The following is a 21,850-nucleotide window of genomic DNA, read 5'->3' on the forward strand; positions in this document are numbered from 1 at the left end:
CTTGTAAAAGTCTGGAGAATTAATCAAGGATGAGACCTATCCACTAAGTTTCATAATCTGTTCAAGGACACTTGGCAGACAGCATGTCATTTTTTCTTGATTTTGACAGGATAGCTGCAGTATAGAAGAGAGAGAATATTTGCTAGCTGGGTCTCCAGGAATTTCCACCCACTCTTCTCTATGGTGTGACCCAGAGAGTTCAGTCTGGGCACATCTTTTAGCATTATTCAGTTAAAAATATTTTTAAAAAATTAAATTCAAGTTCCTAGACCACTGTTGTAGTACAATCTACATTAAAAAATAAAAAAGCTACTACCATTAATTTAAAGCCAGATAATATAAACCTTGGTTAGATTATCTTTCTAAATGGCCAGGCAGGCTCAGTCACAAGCTGTGCCACACTGAAAGGACAGCATTATCCATCCAGGGCCACAGAAAGATGGGACATGCAGCTCTCACTGCATGCACTGTAAATACACATTTTTGCTGGATCCCTCAGTGGACTGGCACTTACTGCACTGGTTTCATAGAATCATAGAATGCTTTGGGATGGAAGGGACCTTTAAAGGTCATCTAGTCCATCCCCCCTGCAATGGGCAGGGACATCAACTCAGATGTCCAACCTGACCTTGAATGTTTCCAGGGATGGGGCATCTACCACCTCTCTGGGCAACCCATTCCAGTGTTTCACCACCCTCATCATAAAAAATTTCTTCCTTATATCTAGTCTGAATCTACCCTCTTTTAGTTTAAAACCATTACCCCTTGTCCTATCGCTACAGGCCCTGCTAAAAAGTCTGTCCCCATCTTTCTTATAAGTCCCCTTTAAATGCTGAAAGGCTGCAATAAAGTCTCCCCTCAGCCTTCTCTTCTCCAGGCTGAACAAGCCCAGCTCTTTCAGCCTTTCCTCATAGCAGAGGTGTTCCATCCCTCTGATCATTTTTGTGGCCCTATGCTGGTGGTTTATGCTGCATTTTTCCAGGGTTTGGGTTTTTTGATGTTAAGTAACTTCAGTCATGCTCACAGCCCAGCTACTACTGCTGCTCTGCAGATGCAGCTTTCAGGAGCTATGGATGTGAGACACCCCAGAGCTAACAACACCATTTTTTGTGCTTTTCACTCAGCCAAATTATTCTGCACTAGCCAGATTGCTGCTGTGTGTTGTTCAGATCACAGGCCTGCAGAGAAGGAAGAAATATTTTAGGAAATGATTTGCATTTGAATACCTGTGTCTCCTTTCTCTCCGAAGATATTAATGAAGACAACCACATCTGTTCCACTGCCACTAACTTCACCAGTAAAAACTTGGACCATGTATTTGTTGACTGCAAGGAGTGTATGTATCCCAATACATTAATAACTCAATGGTTTGGTACAAACCAGTTCAGGCTGTGCTGATGCTATCTTGAAAGCATGTCTGAACCATGGTCCCTGGATTCTGTACGCTGACATTCTCCTCCACAAGAGGAATAAAATCCGTAGGCAAAGCTCTGACACTTTGGGTAGTCAGTGCCCTGGGCAAGAGGAAAAGATCAATCAGTTCCTGGTCTTTGACATTGAAAGTTGAAATAGACGAAAAGGAAGTGCAAATTTTGATGTTGATACATGGCCATTAAATGAACTTGGACGTACACACCTGCACAAGCACAAAAATTTGAAGGTGACCACCCTGCTACTCTGCCCAGTTTAAAAAAAAATAATCCAGTCCTTTCCATTTAATGGAGAAACAGGAGTAAAGCCCAGGAGCTGTGACACTATGAAGCTACATCATGTGTGGCACCAAGCAATGCAAAAATCACATGGGTGAGCCACACCACGAACATCGCTATCCCTTGTCCTCATGGGGGACTTCAACTTACCAGATGCCTGCTGGAAATACAATACAGTGGAGAGGAAACAGTCTAGGAGGTTCCTGGAGTGTGTAGAAGATAACTTCCTGACACAGCTGGTGAGGGAGCAAACTAGGGAAGGCGCCCCGCTGGACCTCTTGTTTGTGAACAGAGAAGGCCTGGTGGGTGATGTGACAGCTGGAGGCCGTCTTGGGCATAGTGATCATGAAATGATAGAGTTTTTGATTCTTGGAGAAGTAAGGAGGGGGGTCAGCAGAATTGCCACCTTGGACTTTTGGAGGGCAGACTTTGGCCTGTTCAGGAGCCTGGTTGACAGAGTCCCTTGGGAGGCAGTCCTGAAGGGCAAAGGAGTCCAGGAAGGCTGGACATTCTTCAAAAAGGAAATCTTACAGGCGCAGGAGCAGGACATCCCCATGTGCCAAAAGACGAGCTGCCAGGGGAGAAGACCAGCCTGGCTGAACAGAGAGCTTTGGCTGGGACTCAGGAAAAAAAGGAGAGTTTATGACCTTTGGAAGAAGGGGCAGGCGACTCAGGAGGACTACAAGGATGTCGTGAGGTTATGCAGGGAGAAGATTAGAAGGGCCAAAGCCCAGCTGGAACTTAAACTGGCTACTGCTGTAAAAGACAATAAAAAATGTTTCTATAAATACATTAGCAACAAGAGGAGAGTTAAGGAGAATCTGATCCTTTACTGGATGCGGAGGGAAACATTGCCACAAAGGATGAGGAAAAGGCTGAGGTACTTAATGCCTTCTTTGCCTCAGCCTTTAATAGTCAGACCAGTTGTTCTTGGGGTATCCAGGCCCCTGAGCTGGAAGACAGGGACAGGGAGCAGAATGAAGCCCCAGTAATTCAAGGGGAAATGGTTAGTGACCTACTACACCACTTAGACACACACAAGTCTAAGGGGCCTGATGGGATCCACCCGAGGATACTGAGGGAGCTGGCAGAGGAGCTTGCCAAGCCACTCTCCATCATCTATCAGCAGTCCTGGTCAACCAGGGAGGTCCCAGCTGACTGGAAGTTAGCAAACGTGACACCCATCTACAAGAAGGGCCGGAAGGAGGATCTGGGGAACTACAGGCCTGTCAGCCTGACCTCGGTGCCAGGGAAGGTCATGGAGCAGATCATCTTGAGTGCCATTAAGTGGCATGTGCAGGACAATCGAGGGATCAGGCTCAGTCAGCATGGGTTTATGAAAGGGAGGTCCTGCTTGACTAACCTGATCTCCTTCTATGACAAGGTGACCCGCTTGGTGGATGAGGGGAAGGCTGTGGATGTTGTCTACCTGGACTTTAGTAAGGCCTTTGACACTGTCTCCCACAGCATTCTCCTGGAGAAGCTGGCTGCACATGGCTTGGATAAGTGCACTCTCTGCTGGGTAAAAAACTGGCTGGACAGCTGAGCCCAGAGAGTGGTGGTGAATGGAGTCAAATCCAGTTGGCGACCGGTCACGAGTGGTGTTCCCCAGGGCTCAGTGTTGGGGCCGGTCCTGTTTAATATCTTTATCGATGATCTGGATGAGGGGATTGAGTGCACCCTCAGGAAGTTTGCAGACGACACCAAGCTGGGTGGAAGTGTCGATCTGCTGGAGGGTAGAAAGACTCTACAGAGGGATCTGGACAGGCTGGATCGATGGGCCGGGGCCAACTGTATGAGATTCAACAAGGCTAAGTGCCGGGTCCTGCACTTGGATCACAAGAACCCCATGCAACGCTACAGGCTAGGGGAGGAGTGGCTGGAGAGCTGCCTGGCAGAAAAGGACCTGGGGGTGTTGGTCGACAGCTGGCTGAATGTGAGCCAGCAGTGTGCCCAAGTGGCCAAGAAGGCCAATGGCATCCTGGCTTGTATCAGGAATAGTGTGGCCAGCAGGACTAGGGAAGTGATCGTCCCCTTGTACTTGGCACTGGTGAGGCCGCACCTCGAGTACTGTGTTCAGTTTTGGGCCCCTCACTACAAGAAGGACATTGAGGTGCTGGAGAGTCTCCAGAGAAGGGCAACGAAGCTGGAGAAGGGTCTGGAGAACAAGTGTTATGAGGAGCGGTTGAGGGAGCTGGGGTTATTTGTTTAGCCTGGAGAAGAGGAGGCTTAGGGGAGACCTTATTGCTCTCTACAACTACCTGAAAGGAGGTTGTAGCGAGGTGGGGGTTGGTCTCTTCTCCCAAGTAACAAGTGATAGGAGAAGAGGAAATGGCCTCAAGCTGCGCCAGGGGAAGTTTAGGTTGGATATTAGGAAAAACTTCTTCACTGAAAGTGTAATCAGGCACTGGAACAGGCTGTCCAGGGAAGTGGTTGAGTCTCCATCCCTGGAGGTATTTAAAAGATGGGTAGACGTGGTGCTTAGGGACATGGTTTAGTGGTGGACTTGGCCGTTTTAGGTTAACAGTTGGACTCGATGATCTTAAAGGTCTTTTCCAACCTAAATAATTCTATGGTTCTATGATTCTATGAACTTTTTGCATATTATTAAAATAAGGGCAAAACTTCTAAAAGAGATTTCCCTCTTCCCCCTCATTTTTTGAGTAGGTATCACCTCTTTCTTTACAGTCAAATGCTGAGTTGATCAGTAAAAATCTAATTTATATGCATGTCATTGTATTTTTATATTCCATTCTGGGCTCTGAAGGTCAAGCCATGCTCATGTGGGCTCAGGCATACCGAAAGGGTTATCAATTCTTTCATTAAGATTTGTTAATAATTCAGCTGATGTCTGAGTCAGGATAGAAACCTGTTTCCTCTCCTGTAGGTGCTGCAAGGCCTGCAGAAGTGAAACAAGTTATTATCAATTAAGAATGCAGATGAGGGGCTCTTTAGAGGAAATAACATCACCTTTATATGTGCAACCATCCTCTGGGATGAAAACCAATGTGAAGTTGCTGCAGGTGGACTGCTCTTACAGTTAAAATATTGGGTGAAGACTTAAGAGATAAAAATTTTGTAGCTTTGCCACGATTTTTGGGCATGTCACTTACAATAACACAAGTGCTAACTGAAGTCGGGTGGGATTTAGGCATTTAAATAATTTTAAAACTTTTGAAAAATATCTTTACATTGCTTTGAGCATGTTTGCCCCACATGATGCAGCCTGGCTAGAGATACCTGAATGGGATCCAAGCCAGCCTGTCCTGCAAAAGGCATACCTGGGGTAATTGGTCCAGTCTCAGGAAGGCTCATTACCTCAGGATGAAGTAATACATGGCTGTGTCCATACTCCTCCTTGTTCCAGACACAGATCATCTGGAGAAAGTTTTAGGAGCTACCTGGAGCTGCATTGCACCATACGCAAGTAACTGGAGGCTCTTTCTCATTGACAAAAAGAAAGCTTAGAGTATTTCCATGGCTTTAAAATGGTCTTTGAAGCTAGAGTTGTAGGTGTTGGAGAAGTATACTGAAACTACAGAGATGGAGCACATCCCTGGATTACTCTGTCAGTAATGTATGACATAGAAGAATATGGTTCACCTGTAAAGTGGTGATTTATGGTTTTTCTCATTTTATTTTAAATGGAAACACAGAATTCTATTTCCAGGCAATCTGATTCCTGTATGTCATATAGCAGCTGATTTAGTTTGTGCAGAAAAGGGTAAAATGTCCTAGTTTTCTTTCATACCATCCTGCCCTCTCTAGCACCCAGGGGAAAGAATGAGAATTATGTTTTTTACCAGGACACCTTTAAAAATCACTTTTTAAACAAAATGTCTTGAACCTTTCTTTGTAGAAAGCCCCTGGTCTCTGTGGATCTGGACAAGTGACATTAAGAATGCAGGGACAGACGTCACCATCTTCTTCCAGATTTATGGAGACAAGGGGAAGTCAGATGAGATGAAGCTGGACAATTCAGACAACTTTGAAACTGGACAGACTGACAAGTTCATGGTATGAATCTCATGCTAGTGATAAATTTGCCATGGTATTGTTTTCCAGGGCATTAGCTTCAGCCCTGTACAGAAAATCAGCAGCCTGAGATGTTTACCTCAATAGATCCTTCCGAAGTGGAGGTGAAGTCATTCAGTTTGGTGGTGATGCAAATGATTTCCCCACCTTATGGATATGGTTTATCCCCTCCAAACAAGGCTTAGGCTAGTGTTCCTCGGTGCTCAGGTGGTGATGGCTTCAAGTCATGGTGATACTAAGTGCCACATCTCCTTTGTGGCTCCTGAAGCAGATAGTCTCCCCCTCAGGCACAGCCCTGCTCATGTTATAGACTGCTCCACCCATGACTCTCTAAAGCTAATAATTTATCTATTTTTTTCCCCAGTGCCTCAGTGGTCATTATCTATTTACAGAAGAATTAGCAGTGGTGTTTCCTCTCCTCAGTGATCTGGTCTTAAGCCTCCTTGGATGTGAGCCTCCATGAATGTTTGGGGCTGAGCTCAACAGCATGTTGAGTTTGGAGGCTAGGGAGGGTCTTCTTGTGTTTAGGAACAAATATGTTTAAAAGTTAACTGGGGAATGGTCAGAGAAAAATTGTGAAACAAAGAATTTTAACGCATGGCTGTAGCCAAAACATTTACCCTCTTTGTACCAGCAGTCGTAGGTGCCCTCTGGAGGAAGTGTGGCTGTGCTTTGCAGACCCTGTTTGAGAAAGAGCTGAAGCTTGAGAACTGGCCTTAGTTCTTACTGGGAGGAGTGGTTTCAAGGAGCTTTCATGATCAAAAGTGTATGGATTCAACTTATATGTTCTCCTCTCCTGAAAAGAGAGGCATCAAGCTATCTTTGCGGAGTAGAGTTTATTACTTTTAAAGAACATATTTTTTTTTACTTTAGTTTTTGACCCCTCTCTGATTTGGCTCTTAAAAGATGTTCAGAGGTGTCCTTCGTGTGCATGCTTTGCTGACTTGCAGAAATGGATAATGCATTTTTTTCCCCTCTATAGATCGAGCTCCCTGATCTGGGCACCTTTTATAAGCTTCGGATATGGCATGAGAAAAGAAATCCCTTTGCTGGCTGGCATCTGAATAAGGTGAGGGGATGGCAAGGGAAGGTAGACTTGAAAAGCCAGATTGGTTGCAGAGGTGTGCAGTGTCAGTCCTGGGTCACTGCGTTCCCCAGCTGGCAGCTGAGTTTCATGTGCAGTGGTCAGAGGTGCCTCCCTTTATGGACGGTGCTGGCCGAGGGGTGGAAGTGAAAATCCAACATGAAAATAGGATGCGAAGAGAGCACATCGTAGCGTTTGCAAAAATATGTAGGGAGAGAAGGATTCATTGCATGTTTTTTGGAGGAAATTCCTTTTCCTTCCTGTCCCTCTCAGTTCAGCCCAGCTATGTATGGGAAATGAGAGCAATGGGAAATGGCAGGTCCCAACAGCCTAGATCGATGGTGAAAATCACACTTCCCCATCCTTCCAGCATCAGACCACTGTAGTCCCCCCTTACTGCTGCCAGGGGTTTTTTCCCTTGCTCTTCAGAAAGCTTCCTACTCTTAGACATCATTACTGCACAGAGAGGCAAACCCACTCCTTCTATGGCCTATTTAGGCTGGGCATAACAAAAACCTGATTATGGTAGAGACCTATTGTACAGTGGAGTATAAGCTGCTCTGAAGTGCTGACAGTGCCATTGCAAGAGGTGGACAGTTGCAGACTGGAGGAGCCTGTGGAGACTTTGCAGGAGAGAGCAGTGCTGCGCTGTTTGGGAAATAAAAAGGGTGATCTGCTTGGTCTTCAGTCACATGTCCTTTGTTCTACCAGCAATGATTACCATGCTGTTAGCCCTCACCTGGGTCTGCAAGGCAGCAAGTTCATCTCTAAGCTTCACCCATACTCCTGCAGAGCTTGGAAGCCATTCTCTGCACTTAACAATACATACACTTTGCTGCGCAGCCATAAATAACTGCAATGATAAATCACAATGTACCGCCTAGATATTTTTCTCGTGTGCCTCTAATGTGCTTTGACAGATTCTGCTCTCCTGCATTGTCAGGGAGTGGTGAAAGCACCAAACACCCCTCTAGTGGGGAGAGGACTGCTGTGTTCATCATATGGTGGGAGTAGGTGTCTGGCTGTGGTCTTTATCAAAAAGGAAGTGCTGGTCAGACTTTGGGCTACTGCAATCATCTCTATTAGTTTGCTCACAAATGATGAGCAAGAATGCTTAGACCTTCAATAGCTATACATTTCCCTGGGATATACTCTTTTTCTGCACAGAAATTGTGTTCAGGGAGGACAAAAGAGATCTGACAGTGTATCTAGGATTCACTTTGGGCCAAATTGTCTAAGCAAACCTGGTGAAGATGCATAAAATCAATCTCCAGTCTCCCCTCAACCATGCTGCACTCAATTTTTGCATCTTATTTTCAATCTGTTTTTCAACATGTTTTTGTATGCCCATGTCCTGAACAGAGCGGGGTGGAAATGGCCTGAACTGAAGACAGAGCTTGTTCCCTGGAAAGCTGGAGATAATGAGGAGGTCAAACTGTAGTTAAAGCCCTTGCAGCATTAACAAGCAAATAGTGTGCTGATCTGATCTATGGGGTTAACCTACTTAATATGTATTCAATTATAAGGCACATTTTGGATCTCTAGGGTCCAGCTTAGACTGGTAAAATGTAATCAGTATCTCCCTGAGGAGATTTTGAGAATCTGATCACAGAACTCTGCAGATTTCCCATCTTTTGTGTCATTATTTGATTGAAGATTTGGAATGGAAAGAAAATGAATATAAAAGGAGGTCACATTTTCAAAATTGACCATTGAATTTAGGCTTCTGAAATACACAATAACTTGTTGGATTTGCCTTTGAGTGTCCAGAATTTCTAATTCCTCACTGAAATCACTGAGCTTTTTAGACTTTAAAAGAACTTTCATCAGGGTTTTCTTGTGCCTGTAAGACCTGTCCATGGAAACATGTGGCATTTACATAGTGTGAAAGTTCATTCTGCTTCTAAATGATATAAAGGTTTGCAAACATGGACATTGCAAACATCATATTTTTGCCTATGCACTTACTTTATAGATTTTTTTATTTTTAAAAAGTAGATCCAAGCTGTAAAGGACAACATTTTGTCATTTGGCAAAGTCTAGTTTTGTCAAAATGGTAGCAAAATGAGTCATGTTTTGGTGGTAGTTTGAAGACTGTTTCAATGGAGTTCCAAAGGAAGATGCTTGGTTCACAGAAGATACAAATATTTTAAACACAGATGATGACTATTTTATTTTTACTCCCAAAAATGAGTTATAGGGTAACTTGCATGAAAGGAAAAAAAAAAACAAAAGGAAAAAAATTTTGGAAATCAATTCATGTGATTAATAGTATCCAGATGATATAAACCAAACTGGAATCTGTTAATGGAAAACTGCTCTCTTGGCATGAGGAGCTGAAAGCTGGTGAATGAATTGGAAGCTGTTTAAGGATTGACCCTGACAAACTTAGAGCTGGTATATTTAAGAGACTGAATGAGTATATCTACACTGATTAACTCAGATAACTTGTTAAAAAGAAATGTAGCTAAGTCAGTGCAATCTCTAATCTACAGCCACTTAAACCAATAGTACCTTGATTACAATTTAACTTGAAAAGTTTGCTTGCAGATGCAAACTAACAGCCTGTATAGAAGGTAAAATTTAAAGATGCCTCTAAATTAGGTGTTTGCCTTGCTGCAGTTCCATTTAGTTACTTACTCATTAATTTATATCAGCCATTAATAAGTCAGATGAACATCAGGACTAATGAGTTAGGCTTCATTGACTTTGACTCAGTGAGATTTTGATACCTTAAATCCCTAATTCAGCAGTTTTGAGTATGTTAATAACACTTATTCATTTATGTAAGCCCATCATTAAACCAGTGATAGTATGTTTAGTTGTCTTTATTTTAAAGGTCAGTTTGGAGTCCTGAATGATGGAAAAAAAAAAGATTGTTTTAATAAATTTAAATATTTAAATAAATATTGCCTTGTCACCACGCTTTCTGGGAGATAGCTGGATATATACTACCACCGTATGTGCTTCACAGGCTTTTGGGAGATGAAGAACAAACGAATCACAGTGTTTGGTTACCTAACGAGGCACCTCAGCCAGATGGTAACCACAGCATTTGTATCTGTTTGTTGGTCTATATGCTTCAGATATGCTGTGTATTTACACAGGTATTTACCATACATCTGTGTGTATTGGTACATGTACCATAAATACTTGTCTGGCCTGATTCCCAGAGGAGTAACTCGCTCTTTTAATACATCTCTCTTCCTTCAGCCATTGGGAACTGCTGCTGCTCAGGTAACAGAGCTCTGCTCCTGAGGGGCCATCACTTGGGCTAATCTGTAGGTTGGTGATTTGAGCCCTTTTCCAAGGGGGGAAGACATAAAAGTCATGTCTTTTGTGGGGTATTAAGGGTATTTAGCTGCTGGGGGTTAGGTTCACACCAACCTCTAAAGACAACTCATGGAGCAGCTGGAAATATCCCTGTGCAGCCATGCCTGATGCTACCATGCCAGGAAATGGTTGGGGTTAAATTGTGCTCAGTAGTCCATGTTTCTGAATTTAACATGGGGTAATGTCTTTGAACTGTACCTCTAAATATCTCTGTGGATTTGGTCTGAAGTGACCTGCCCTGGGTTTCCCAGAAAGCTGATATCTGAGCAGGGGTTTGAACTTGGATTTCCTGCTTCTTTGTATGAACTTCTTAATAATCAAATTACTTTTCTTTTTTTACAGTTGTGGAGGGAATGCAATGATGTGGGAGATTTAAAATGCTGGCAGATCATATATTTGTAAATCTAATATTATACATCTAGCACAAATATTCAAGCTTTCATTCTTTGGTAAATTAATTCATACTTTTTCCTTCATCTTGTGAAGAATTATCTTGCAGCATGCTGATGATGTTGGTTTGATTGCAATAATAAATTTGGTTTGTTTGCTTGTTTTTAAGGAGAAATATTGCCTTACCTTTTTTCTTCTCCTTCTCAAAGGCTGATGAATTCTTCGTTGAAGCAGTAATGCTGAAGCAGGTGAGGAGGGTGAGGATAGGGCATGATGGCAAAGGAGGAAGCAGTGGCTGGTACCTTGCCAAAGTGATAGTGAGGGAAGAAGGACAGCCAGAAAGTGAGGCTGTGGAATTCCCCTGCTACAGGTACTGGAAACAATGCTTGTAAATTATGCCTCCATCTATGCATTTTCCAGACTTTGAAGAGCCTAGCTGTTGTTCCAAGACTGGAATTTTCTAAGCACAGCTTAATCCTTTTTATGTATTCATTCATTTATTTTTGCTAAGCCTGAAAGCAAAAAGTGTGGATTGGGAGGTTTAAAATACGGTTAACTCCCCTTACCAAATGAACAGCAATCTGAATTGTGAACTTCTCAGCAATTAGCTCAGTAATACAGAGAATTTCCAAAAGGTAAAATGCAACCTTCCAGCACCACATCCAGTGTCACTGCAATTGTCTGCTGCAGAAACATGCTCTGCAATCTGCTGCAATCTGCTAGTTTTATTGCATGTGTGGGATGAGGTTCTGGTCCCTCACATGCACATCCCATCTTTCCAGGAGCAATGGGATGCTATTTTTGTGTTGGGAGAATGCAAAATTGTTATGCTGCCATCTTGAGAGCTCCTTGCATGAAGGGAAATGCATATCATGCAGACAGAGACAGTGCTAGAGAAGAGGGCTCTAACTTACCCTTATGGGTGGGTTATGAATGTATTCTTCTCTTTCCTAGACCATCAAGTGGCCAAAAGAAATGTGCTGTACTGAGGCTACCCGTGGGAAACAAGATGCATCATCTGTCCTGGCACTAACTAGGGTCTGCCTCAACATTGCAGCACAAACCAGAGAACTGGGTGAAAACATAAGAGACTGATTTCAGTGTAGTTCAGTGTCCTGTAAAGTCCCACTTGCCCTCTCAGGATATTCATCCTGTAAGATGGAAGTCCACTGAGCTCCAATTAACAACATCAAGTACCTGTTCTAAAAAGTCATCTCCTGGGGGACAAGTGGAATTGTAAAACGCAAACACAATTATTTTTAAATTGCAAACAAAGGTAAAACTGCTAAGCTGGTTACTTGGCTCTTGTCACAGTAAATCAGGAAGAACTCCACTATAATGAGGGGAGTCAGCCAAATACAAAACAGGAGCCAGCCCCAGCCTCTCTGCATTGCTAAAGCCATGTCACATCAGAGAGCAAACTCACGGGGAGACAGCACGGAGCAGCAGCTGCAATGTCATCTTGGTTGTGAAAAGCAAGCCAGTCTCTCCCTTTTCAAAGAACAAACCACCATGTTGTCATTGCTGCCTTTTGATACATATTTAACAACCGTGTTTTACTGAGTTAAGCAGGCAAGTGAGACAGGTTTTTTACTTGGACATGAAGTGTCCACATGAAGAACTGTTTTGCTCAGACTCCTCAGAGATATTTCTATGTCTAACTGCACTATGCAGCTGGCTCATTTTAGAGATTTCTTTTTGAATTGTCTCCTTACTTGACTGTATAACTGGGTGCCTTCCCTCAGCTTGGAGTGATGACCTTCTTCCCTGAGGTTTACACCTGTGTGTCAGAAGTATCAGAGTCCACGGGGCATTCCACTCAGGCCAGGGACTGAAAAAGGAGGGAGAAAAAAAACCCCAAGACCTTATCCCCCAAATATTAATGGGGTGCAATCAGGCTTCAAGTCACAAGTGATGGAATTCCACTCTTCTTGTCTTTCTTAATGTCTCTTTTTCCAAGTGATATCAGTGTTGTTCGTGCAGCTTTGTTTGCTGTCCTTATCGCCAGCATTATCTCTTTCTCTCAGATTGAGAAGGTAACATGACTGATCACCTCCAAACACAGGGACAGCTGCTCCCTCTCACTATCTTTGGTGCCTGTGTCTCTTGAGAGACTGGGGCATCATCGTAGTATACGGGTGTCGTCATGGAGTCTGGAGATATCTGAGGGCGAAGGTGCTCACCCACTGCATCCTTCGTGTGAGGGATAAACGTCTCCATGACCTGCAAGTGTTTGGATGTTCCCCTCCAGCTTATGTCCTCGCTGCTTGGGCAGGTGCTCAGAGAGGCCCGCTTCACCTGCTTCTTCAGAGCCAAGATGTTGAAGAAGACTTGGCCAAGAAGAGCGGCCTTCTTTTAGTGAGCCAATGCAAGCAAGGTTAGTTAGAGATTCCATCCAGGGGACACCAGGGAAGCTTCCGTTTCTGCATTGCCAGTCTGTGGCCAGCCAGTGGACATGCTGTTGTTCTCATTGCCTTCATCTCCAAGACCTGATTAACTTCCACTCTTCTACACAGCACAATTGCATGGTCTGGAGAAAACAACTTCTACTGCTGTGTCCTTATTGAAAGCTACTCCATTGACGTTCTGCCACTTAGCTGCTACTGTGAGACAGCTAGAGGACAAAATGCCTTCCAGCAGAAACACATCTCACTCATGCAGAAAGCTTCACAGGCTTCTTACCTCTGTAAAAACTAGGCTGTGCCAGCATGTGGAGAGCAAATATTATAGCAAAGAGCTGGCTAACCAGCTTCCACTATAACTAATGTCTATAGGATATCCTTATAGATCTTCATTGCATATAACTCGTTGAAGTCTCTGTTCTTGTTACTTACATATTCATATACATGGCTATGTTTTGTCTTTTAATTTGAAAGCTTTTTTATGACTCTATAGGAACATCTATTACCTAATAGTCACAAGAGCTCCATGAGAACAGTCTTTGTTGTACAAGGGAGCCAGCAGAGATAAAGAGAAGCTAAGTAGATTAATTGTGAGTTTGTGTCAGATTCAGGAAGAGCATTGAGAAATAATGGCTCCCAGGCCTGTGCTTTCAACTCTTAAAACAGTTGGCTGTAAAAGGCTTGTAGCTCTTCTTAGATTCAGTGATTTTTAAAGCAGCCATTTGATCTGTGCTTGCAAGAAGTAAATGTAAGTAACTTCTCCAAGTTTTATTTGCAGAATTACTAGTACATCACTTGTATGCATTGCAGTATTATTCCTCCCTTATGACCATACAACATTATAATACCCATGCATTTAGGGACTGGACACTGAATCATTCAGTGGCACAACAATTTATACCTTATAATACCTGATGTGGTTTAGGTATTGTGATTATGAATACCACTAGAAAGTTCAAAATGAAGGAGTTCACCTTTCACCCCAGAACTGGAGCCAACTTTTTTGAAGATCAAAACTGAGTTCTTCAGATTTCATTTTCTCCTCAAGGCTCTGTGGAAGTCCAGGAATGGACTAGCTGACATGCTCTAAAATAGCCTATTTTTCATAATATTTATATCCCAGACAGAAATGAATTTTTGGTCAAAGTCATGAGTTCGTGCTAGGATAGAATTTTATATGCTATAAATCATTATAGCTCCACTGAAATTTTCAATGATACTTCATTACATTTTTTTCTAAGCATGTGGACTGCACCATCCTAATTTTTCTCCAGCATAAGCATAAGGGAACATAGTTAATTCTCTGAAGAACAACAGACAGACCATGGATGGGATGATGCACTAGGAGGCTCCTGTGAAAGAAGATTTATTCAGTCAAATGCCAAAAGTGTTCATCATGCAAAAGATCCAGAGAAACCTCCTTTTGTTGCCTAAAAATAGACTTAAATGTCTATCTATTTTACACATATTTATATATACAGGTTATATTTAAAGACACACACAAATACCTATATATCTCTGAATCTAATGGATGTGCTAGTCATTCTAATTGCACACAGGCTATCATCTACTGGATTTCAAACGCTATATAAGATGTCATATTTTTTTCCAGTGCTTCCCTGACTCTCTGATCCTCTAGAAATTCTCTCTGAAGTGGCTTTCATGTCATATTTGTGTCTGGGGTATTGGATATACAATATCTCTTTAGAACTAAGCATATGATACAGGATACGACTATGTTGAAGAATTTTCACCAGAAAGTGGGTATCTCTAGGTTTGCTTTATTAACAACTCAGAGTTGGGCCATCACCTCAGTGAGTGGCAACTGTTACAATTGTCACCTTATATATGTTTCTGTAACAATTACATGATTATCAAAGTCCACCTAAGGTTTCCACTGTGTTCTCAATTCTTCATTCTTCTGGTCAGCAGACAGTTCTTGATTTCCCATCAGTAAACTGATTCTTTGCGTTCCGTTTCAGTTCTTGTTTATTGACCACGTAGACCACTTCAACCACTGGTCCGATGCAAGATCATACAAGTAATTTATTTCCCTTCGATGTCTAGTTTCACAATGTTCTATTTAAAACCATCTTTAAATTCTAAGAATCTGGCCTCTTATATTATGAATGCTTACCTTACCCTTATTCTCATCTAATGTCTACATCAGTTAAAATGTCTTAATCAGCTGTTCAGTTATTCATCTTTTCTTACTACATCTATCTTTATCTACTGATTAACTCAGCTGGTGATTAATCCAGTCATGGGATAGGGCTATACAGGGACAAAACGAGCAGTGTAGCATAGACTTAGATTAATATAAAACACCTGTAGTTATACAATTCATGTAATTTATCTTTTCTAAATTACCCTGTACAATAACTATTCTTAACTGCACAATAATATTCAAGGCCTCGATTAACTATTTGCTAACAGTCTACACCTTTGCAAAACCCACAGTGAGATGTGAATTACATGCACTGAAATCGTATGGAAGCTCTGGTAAAATAAAAGATTTTGACAGGTCTTTTGTACTAGGAATATGATGGCACTATACTGAAAAATTCTATTTTCTGCAGCCTGATGTGTTTATAATGTGCCAATACATTTGTGTTTAGCGTAAGACTATAAACCCCTGGTTGCAATCTGCTGCTCAGTGATATGCTATTGGAATTACACTGAAGTAAAATTAGAATATTGCAGCATATGTGCTGACGGGGAGGAACACAATGGCATTGCTCATCCAAATATTCCTCTGTCACTAGTTAAAATCATCTTCTTGAGAAAATAGTGCTTCTGCCACTTCTGCCTATTCTCTTGGCTGAAACAAAGTAAGGAGCCTTAATCCACTTCTACTGATAAACCACCGTCTTCCTCTTCCAGTCCAAGACATACTCCTCATCAGTAGCTACCAACATTAGTAGAGGGAATTTCTTTATCCAGAGGTGTGTCCTCCTTTTTGGATTATTTTTTCTTGTCCATCCTCACTGCCAAAGCAGTTAACATTTTCCATGCTGCACACAGAGATCTGTTTCTTGTGGAATGTATTTTCATCCTGCCACCTTGGCGCAGAAGCAGTTCACCCAGATTCATCCCATGATTCCTTAACACATCAGCAATGGCAAAGGTGACAGAAAACAACAGCATGTACACTGGCAGCATAAACAGCAGCTTGCAGGAAAAAAAAAACAGCAGCAGGAGAGCAGAAGTGTGCCTACCTTGTGAGCTTCTGCCTTCCTGAAGTCCTTGCTGAATTCAGTGGTCCTGGGGTGGTGGAGTTCAGGCTTGAATTTTGTGGGTCCTCCCAGTTAACATCCATGTATGCAGAAGCACCTTGAGTTTTGGGATGATGTGATCCCCTAGCCATTGGATACCTATCCAAGGACATGAATCCTGTGCCAGCATCAAGAACTACATGATACAAAGGTATTAAGAACCAGTTCTAACAGGTAAAAAAAAAATCTCCCAACCCTAAAACATCAGTAAAGACTTCCTTTCTTAAGACAACGTGGTGTCTTGGCATGCTCCTCTTCTGCCCTCCTTGCACTCCAACCTTGCTCAGGTTTTGACATCAATGTCATGGTCTTCCCCACAGATTTTTCTGATCCTCTATCCCCACTACACCTCTCAGCCTCCACTGAGGCACAACACCGCATCTGATGCCCTCACATGGTGTTCCTGTGATCATCACATGTTCACGTGTTCATCACCTTCATGCTGACCCCCTTAGCTTTTAGCCCTTTTCAAGCCACCTGCACATGGCCACCTGCTTTACAGAGTGAAAGGGAAGAATACGGGGTAGACTGCATACCCGACAACCCACTGAATCTTAGAGGGGAGCTGGGAGTGGAGATGTGTGTCTTTGTGGTGGGGCTGTATGCACCTCTTTTGCATGGGGACTTTGCTGCTAGTGCTTCTGGGACTGGCTGGCTCCAGCTCATGTTTGGATTTCTTTCCCAGTGCTGGTTTTCTGCATGGTTTCTTTGTGTTTATTGTTTTCTTCTGCGTGGGAACGGAGAGGAGACTGAAAAGATAACCTTCCTTCAGATGACGAAATGGAGACCTATCATCCTTGGTTTTCCAAAATATTTGGTTACTTCTTGGTCACCATGGCAAGTCCAACTCATCATGACAGTAAGCTGTGCTGGTTTATTACCAGCAAGATACCATAGGTTTGATCCAGCTCTCAGTGGGCATTAGTTCATGTACCTAGATCCCTGTTATGAGGGTCATTTGCTGGTTTCCACATGTGCTGGCTCATCAGCAAAACCAAAAGTGGAAACTTAACTGGTAAGTGAGCTCCCCTCCTTTTTGCTGTGAGGGTCAGCCAAGGAGAACACGTGTGGCACGGGGACGTTGCAGGATGAGTATGATGAGTTTGGGGCTGTAATTCCTTCATCCCTGAGGCTCAAGGAGCAGCTGTGAAGGTTACCAGATTAGCAATTGGTTCCCCTCCATTTTCTTTTCAGTTTTTTTTCCCTTGAGATCATGCAGCCTTCTGATTTGTGCCTGGCTCTTCTTCTTAATTAGTCTAGTTGGATCATTAGATTAATGTTGAGAAACAAGGAAAATCCTTCCTTTTGCTGGTGTGAGCTGCCTCCACATACCCAGCCCTGAAAATGTGAACAACAAAATTCATCCCCTCCCTGGTGCAGAAAAAAGGGTTATATACTTATCTGTAAGGAAAGGAAAAGTGATGATAAACTAGAATAAGCAGACACTAAAAAAGAAGGGGGTTTTAGTAACTTAGCTGCTATAAAGATTGTAATCAAGGCGGCTAGTAATAAAGGCTGCAAGTATTTCTGCTCAATGAAGGTCAATGCTTTCAAGAGACTGAGACTGCCCATTTACAGGAATAACTTGTGGCTATAGAGTTTGTGCTTTCCAGACAAACGGACATCACAGTAGATGCTTATCTATCATCTACTGCGAGCAGGGTTCTCGTGATCTCTCCTCTTGGAAAAATGGAAATTTAAAGTGTGACTGCCATAGGGTCTGGTCAAGCTCCTGCAAAGCTAACAGAGATACAGAGCCCTGTAAAAATATCTTTTTGACTATAGAATCATAGAATCATAGAATACCAGGTTGGGAGGGACCTCAAGGATCATCTGGTCCAACCTTTCTAGGCAAGGATTTGCACAGTCTAGACGAGATAGCCCAGCACCCTGTCCAGCTGAGTCTTAAACGTGTCCAGTGTGGCAGAATCAACCACTTCCCTGGGGAGATTATTCCAATGGTTGAATGTTCTCATTGTGAAAAATTTACCTCTCGTGTCCAATCGGAATCTCCCTGGGAGTAACTTGTACCCGTTACCCCTTGTCCTCACCATGTGACTCCTTGTAAAAAGGGAGTCTCCATCTTCTTTGTAACTCCCCTTTAAGTACTGGTACATGGTGATGAGATCACCTCTAAGCCTCCTTTTCTCAAGGCTGGACAAACCCAGCTCTCTCAGCCTATCCTCATATGGCAGGCTTCCCAGACCCTTGATCATCTTGGTGGCCCTTCTCTGGACCCCCTCCAGCCTGTCCACATCTTTTTTGTATAACGGGGACCAGAACTGTACACAGTATTCCAGGTGTGGCCTGACAAGCGCTGAGTAGAGAGAGGTAATGACTTCTTTATCTCTGCTGGCGATGCCTTTTTGATGCAACCCAGCATCCTATTGGCCTTCTCGGCCGCAGCAGCACACTGTTCACTCATATTGAGCCTCCTGTCCACCAGGACCCCCAGGTCCCTTTCCACAGAGCTGCTCTCTAGCCAGGTGGATCCCAGTCTGAGCTGCACTCCTGGATTATGTTTTCCCAGGTGCAAGACCTTACACTTGTCCTTGTTAAACTTCATAAGGTTCTTGTTAGCCCACTCTTCCAGCCTATCCAGATCTTCCTGCAGGGTGGCTCTCCCTTCCAGAGTGTCTACTTCCCCACTCAGTTTGGTGTCACCTGCAAACTTCATCAGGCTACACTTGATCCCATTATCCAGATCACTTATGAAGGTATTGAATAGCATTGGGCCCAATATCGATCCCTGGGGGACCCCACTTGTGACGGGTTGAAAAAGTTTGAAAAAGAGCCATTTACCACCACCCTTTGGGTGCAGCCCGTCAACCAATTCCTTTTTGACTGTAGTGTGGATTTTTACGATGTGTGGAGCCAGCCTAGATTTTGAAAGGTCTAATAGGTCCTAATTATTCAAAGATAACTTACTTCTGTTTGTAAACTAGATGGCTTGACAAAAATGAGGATGATGGTCAGATTGTCCGAGAATTAGTGCCTGCTGGGGAGTCACCAATGCTAAAAAGTGAGTTTAGCTTGGAAAAAAGAAGGTCTGGGTTTGAGCTGTGTATGCCAGGGGGGCTGACCCAGACTGGCCAAAGGGCTATTCCATACCATATGACGTCATGCTCAGTATATAAGCTGGGGGAAGAAGGAGGAAGGGGGGAACGTTCGGCGTGATGGCGTTTGTCTTCCGAAGTAACCGTTACGCGTGATGGAGCCCTGCTTTCCTGGGGATGGCTGAACACCTGCCTGCCCATGGGAAGTAGTGAATGAATTCCTTGTTTTGCTTTGTTTGCGTGCACGGCTTTTGCTTTACCTATTTAACTGTTCTATTTTATTTTACTTCGATTATTAAACTGTTCTTATCTCAACCCACGAGTTTTCTCCCTTTTACCCTTCTGATTCTCTCCCCCCTACCACCGGGGGGGGGAGTGAGCGAGCAGCTGTGTGGTGCTTAGTTGCTAGCTGGGGTTAAACCACGACACAGTTGGAAAAACATTTCTGAGTTTTCCATCTTAATTTCCTGAGATAGTATGAAAAATTTATGTCCTGGGCAGTGTAACACAGCACAAGGTGCTGTGCTTCTTCATTACAATATCAGTGGGTTCTACTTTTTTCACATTTACCTGCCCCAGCCCTGCACAAGCACACATCCTGTCCTGCTTGTATTACCTCATTGCCTGGAAGAGAGAGGCTGTTTGATAAATAAGGACCAAATCCCTACTGTCTATTTGACTTTTATCTGTAGATTTGTTTTCTTTTAAGGCTATGGTTAAAATTTGCTTTGGGATCCTGAGAAAAGATGTGGTTTTCCTCTGCTCTGTGTAACTCCCTCCCTTGTATTATATTAAGATGATCGTTTAACCACTCTATAGTTAATACTGAAATGAAATTCCCATTTAAGGCTCTATTTTGCACCCCTCTGACACTGGCATTATACTTGTAAAAGGGAAAACTATTAGGTTAGTCCTCAGTGAAGAGTTGTGTTATCTCACATTTGGTTTGGATAAGAGCAAATGGTCACCTATGTGGTCATTTGTTAAGACAAGGTAATTTAATTTTGAACCTGAGCCCTCAGGAATGTTGTTATCTGAGCTTCTCTGCTGATTTAATTGCTTTATTTTTGGACTAGTGATAAACTACAAGGTGTCTGTAGTTACCGGAGATGTGCGGGCCGCAGGCACCAATGCCAAAGTCTTCATGCAGATTTATGGTGAGACTGGCAAAACTGAATTGATCACCTTAGAAAACAGATCGAACAACTTTGAACAGGGAGCCACAGATATCTTCAAGGTATGATGAAGGCAGTTGTTGCTGCTTTTATGAGGGGAAAGAAATGACCAGCCAAAATTGAGACATAAAGAGGCTAATTGGCCCAATCATACAAAAACAATTGACTTTTTAACAAAATTGCCAGGTCTGTTTGTATCTGCTGTCCTCTATCCATATTTTTGGGAGATTTTGTATTTCTTTTGGGAGGTTTTGTGTTTCATGGAGTGACTTTAATCTTCTGAGGGACTGGTAGCAAAGGTGTCATGGAAGAACATGGTCTAATAGCAGCATTTGTTTACCTTTACTTTCAAAAGGAGGTACTCATGTTAGATATCAAAAGACCTTAAACTTATATTTTGAGCCTGACAACATGTTATTGTCCCTTTTCTTTATCTAGTTGGGGAAAAAGAAACCCCATACAGAATATAAGGAATCCTGGCTTTGCCTGTGGTCACACATGCCTTTTGCCACTGGTACATGTTGTCAGTCCAACCCTGCAGAGGTTTGTTGCTAATTTCTGTGAACGTGTGAGTGCCCCATGGATTTTACTACCTGTACCACTAGTCCAGCAAGCACTGCACAGTCACGGCGCTCAAGGTGTACAGCACACTCCTCCAGCTATCGGTCTGGCCAGCATTTAGGTTTATACTGCAGAGTCCACACCTCTTTCTGAGGAGCCCAACAGTAAGCAGAGTCTGCAGGGATAAAAAGCCTCAGGCATAACTCAGGTGTGTGAGCCAAGACCTGGCTAATCCAGCAAGAGGTCCTGGGCTGACAAGGCTGAGCAGCGGGTGTGCACTGCAGTGTGGTCGGGCATCCTCTCCTGAGTGGGACCTGGCTACGTTGGACCGCCGTCCTTTTCTGGCTTGGTTTCTTGGGTTTTCTGTCCGGAGAAACCAAGGTCTAGGGGAAAGGAACAGTCTTAGTTCTTGCCCTGATGTGAGGTTAGAGCAAAGACAGGATGCGCTGTCAGGGCATGTCAGAGCCACATCCTTCTGTATTGAAGTAACCTCAGGAGACACCAACATCTGGACAGTAAAGCACAGAGTCCAGATGGAAGCAGGATTTAAAGCACATCTGTCATATGTGCTCACAGCACAAGGATCAGCACAGTGATGCCTAAGTCTCCTTGTGAATTTGCAGTCTCACAGAGGTGGGATCCATCTCATCACAGTTAAGCACCTACTTGGAGCTAGTCATGGAAGCTCCCCTGAATCATCAAGACTGGGGTATCCTTCCTGTTGTCACTGGCCAAATGGAGGTGCCTTTATCCACAGCTTTACCACAGTTTTGTAATGTGTATTTTTGAGATCAGTTCACCTCCTCCTGCCTCAGTTTCTTGCTTTATAG

The 21,850-nt window shown here is 43.2% G+C and overlaps 1 protein-coding gene across 1 annotated transcript in view; it reads left to right on the forward strand.

Annotated features, from left to right (window-relative positions):
* Window positions 1-10,766: 10,766 nt before the first annotated feature.
* LOXHD1 (lipoxygenase homology PLAT domains 1) overlaps window positions 10,767-21,850 on the forward strand; it is an 86,124-nt gene continuing 75,040 nt past the window's right edge. Inside the window, 5 exon segments of the mRNA XM_087763652.1 lie at window positions 10,767-10,921; window positions 12,512-12,587; window positions 14,936-14,994; window positions 19,174-19,250; window positions 20,361-20,521. Coding sequence (XP_087619778.1) covers window positions 10,788-10,921; window positions 12,512-12,587; window positions 14,936-14,994; window positions 19,174-19,250; window positions 20,361-20,521 — 507 coding nt within the window. The 5' untranslated portion in view covers window positions 10,767-10,787.

This window comes from Nipponia nippon, unplaced genomic scaffold (assembly GCF_047370975.1).
Source record: "Nipponia nippon isolate SJK-2023a ecotype South Korea unplaced genomic scaffold, ASM4737097v1 scaffold_29, whole genome shotgun sequence".
Classification (NCBI taxonomy): Eukaryota; Metazoa; Chordata; class Aves; order Pelecaniformes; family Threskiornithidae; genus Nipponia; species Nipponia nippon.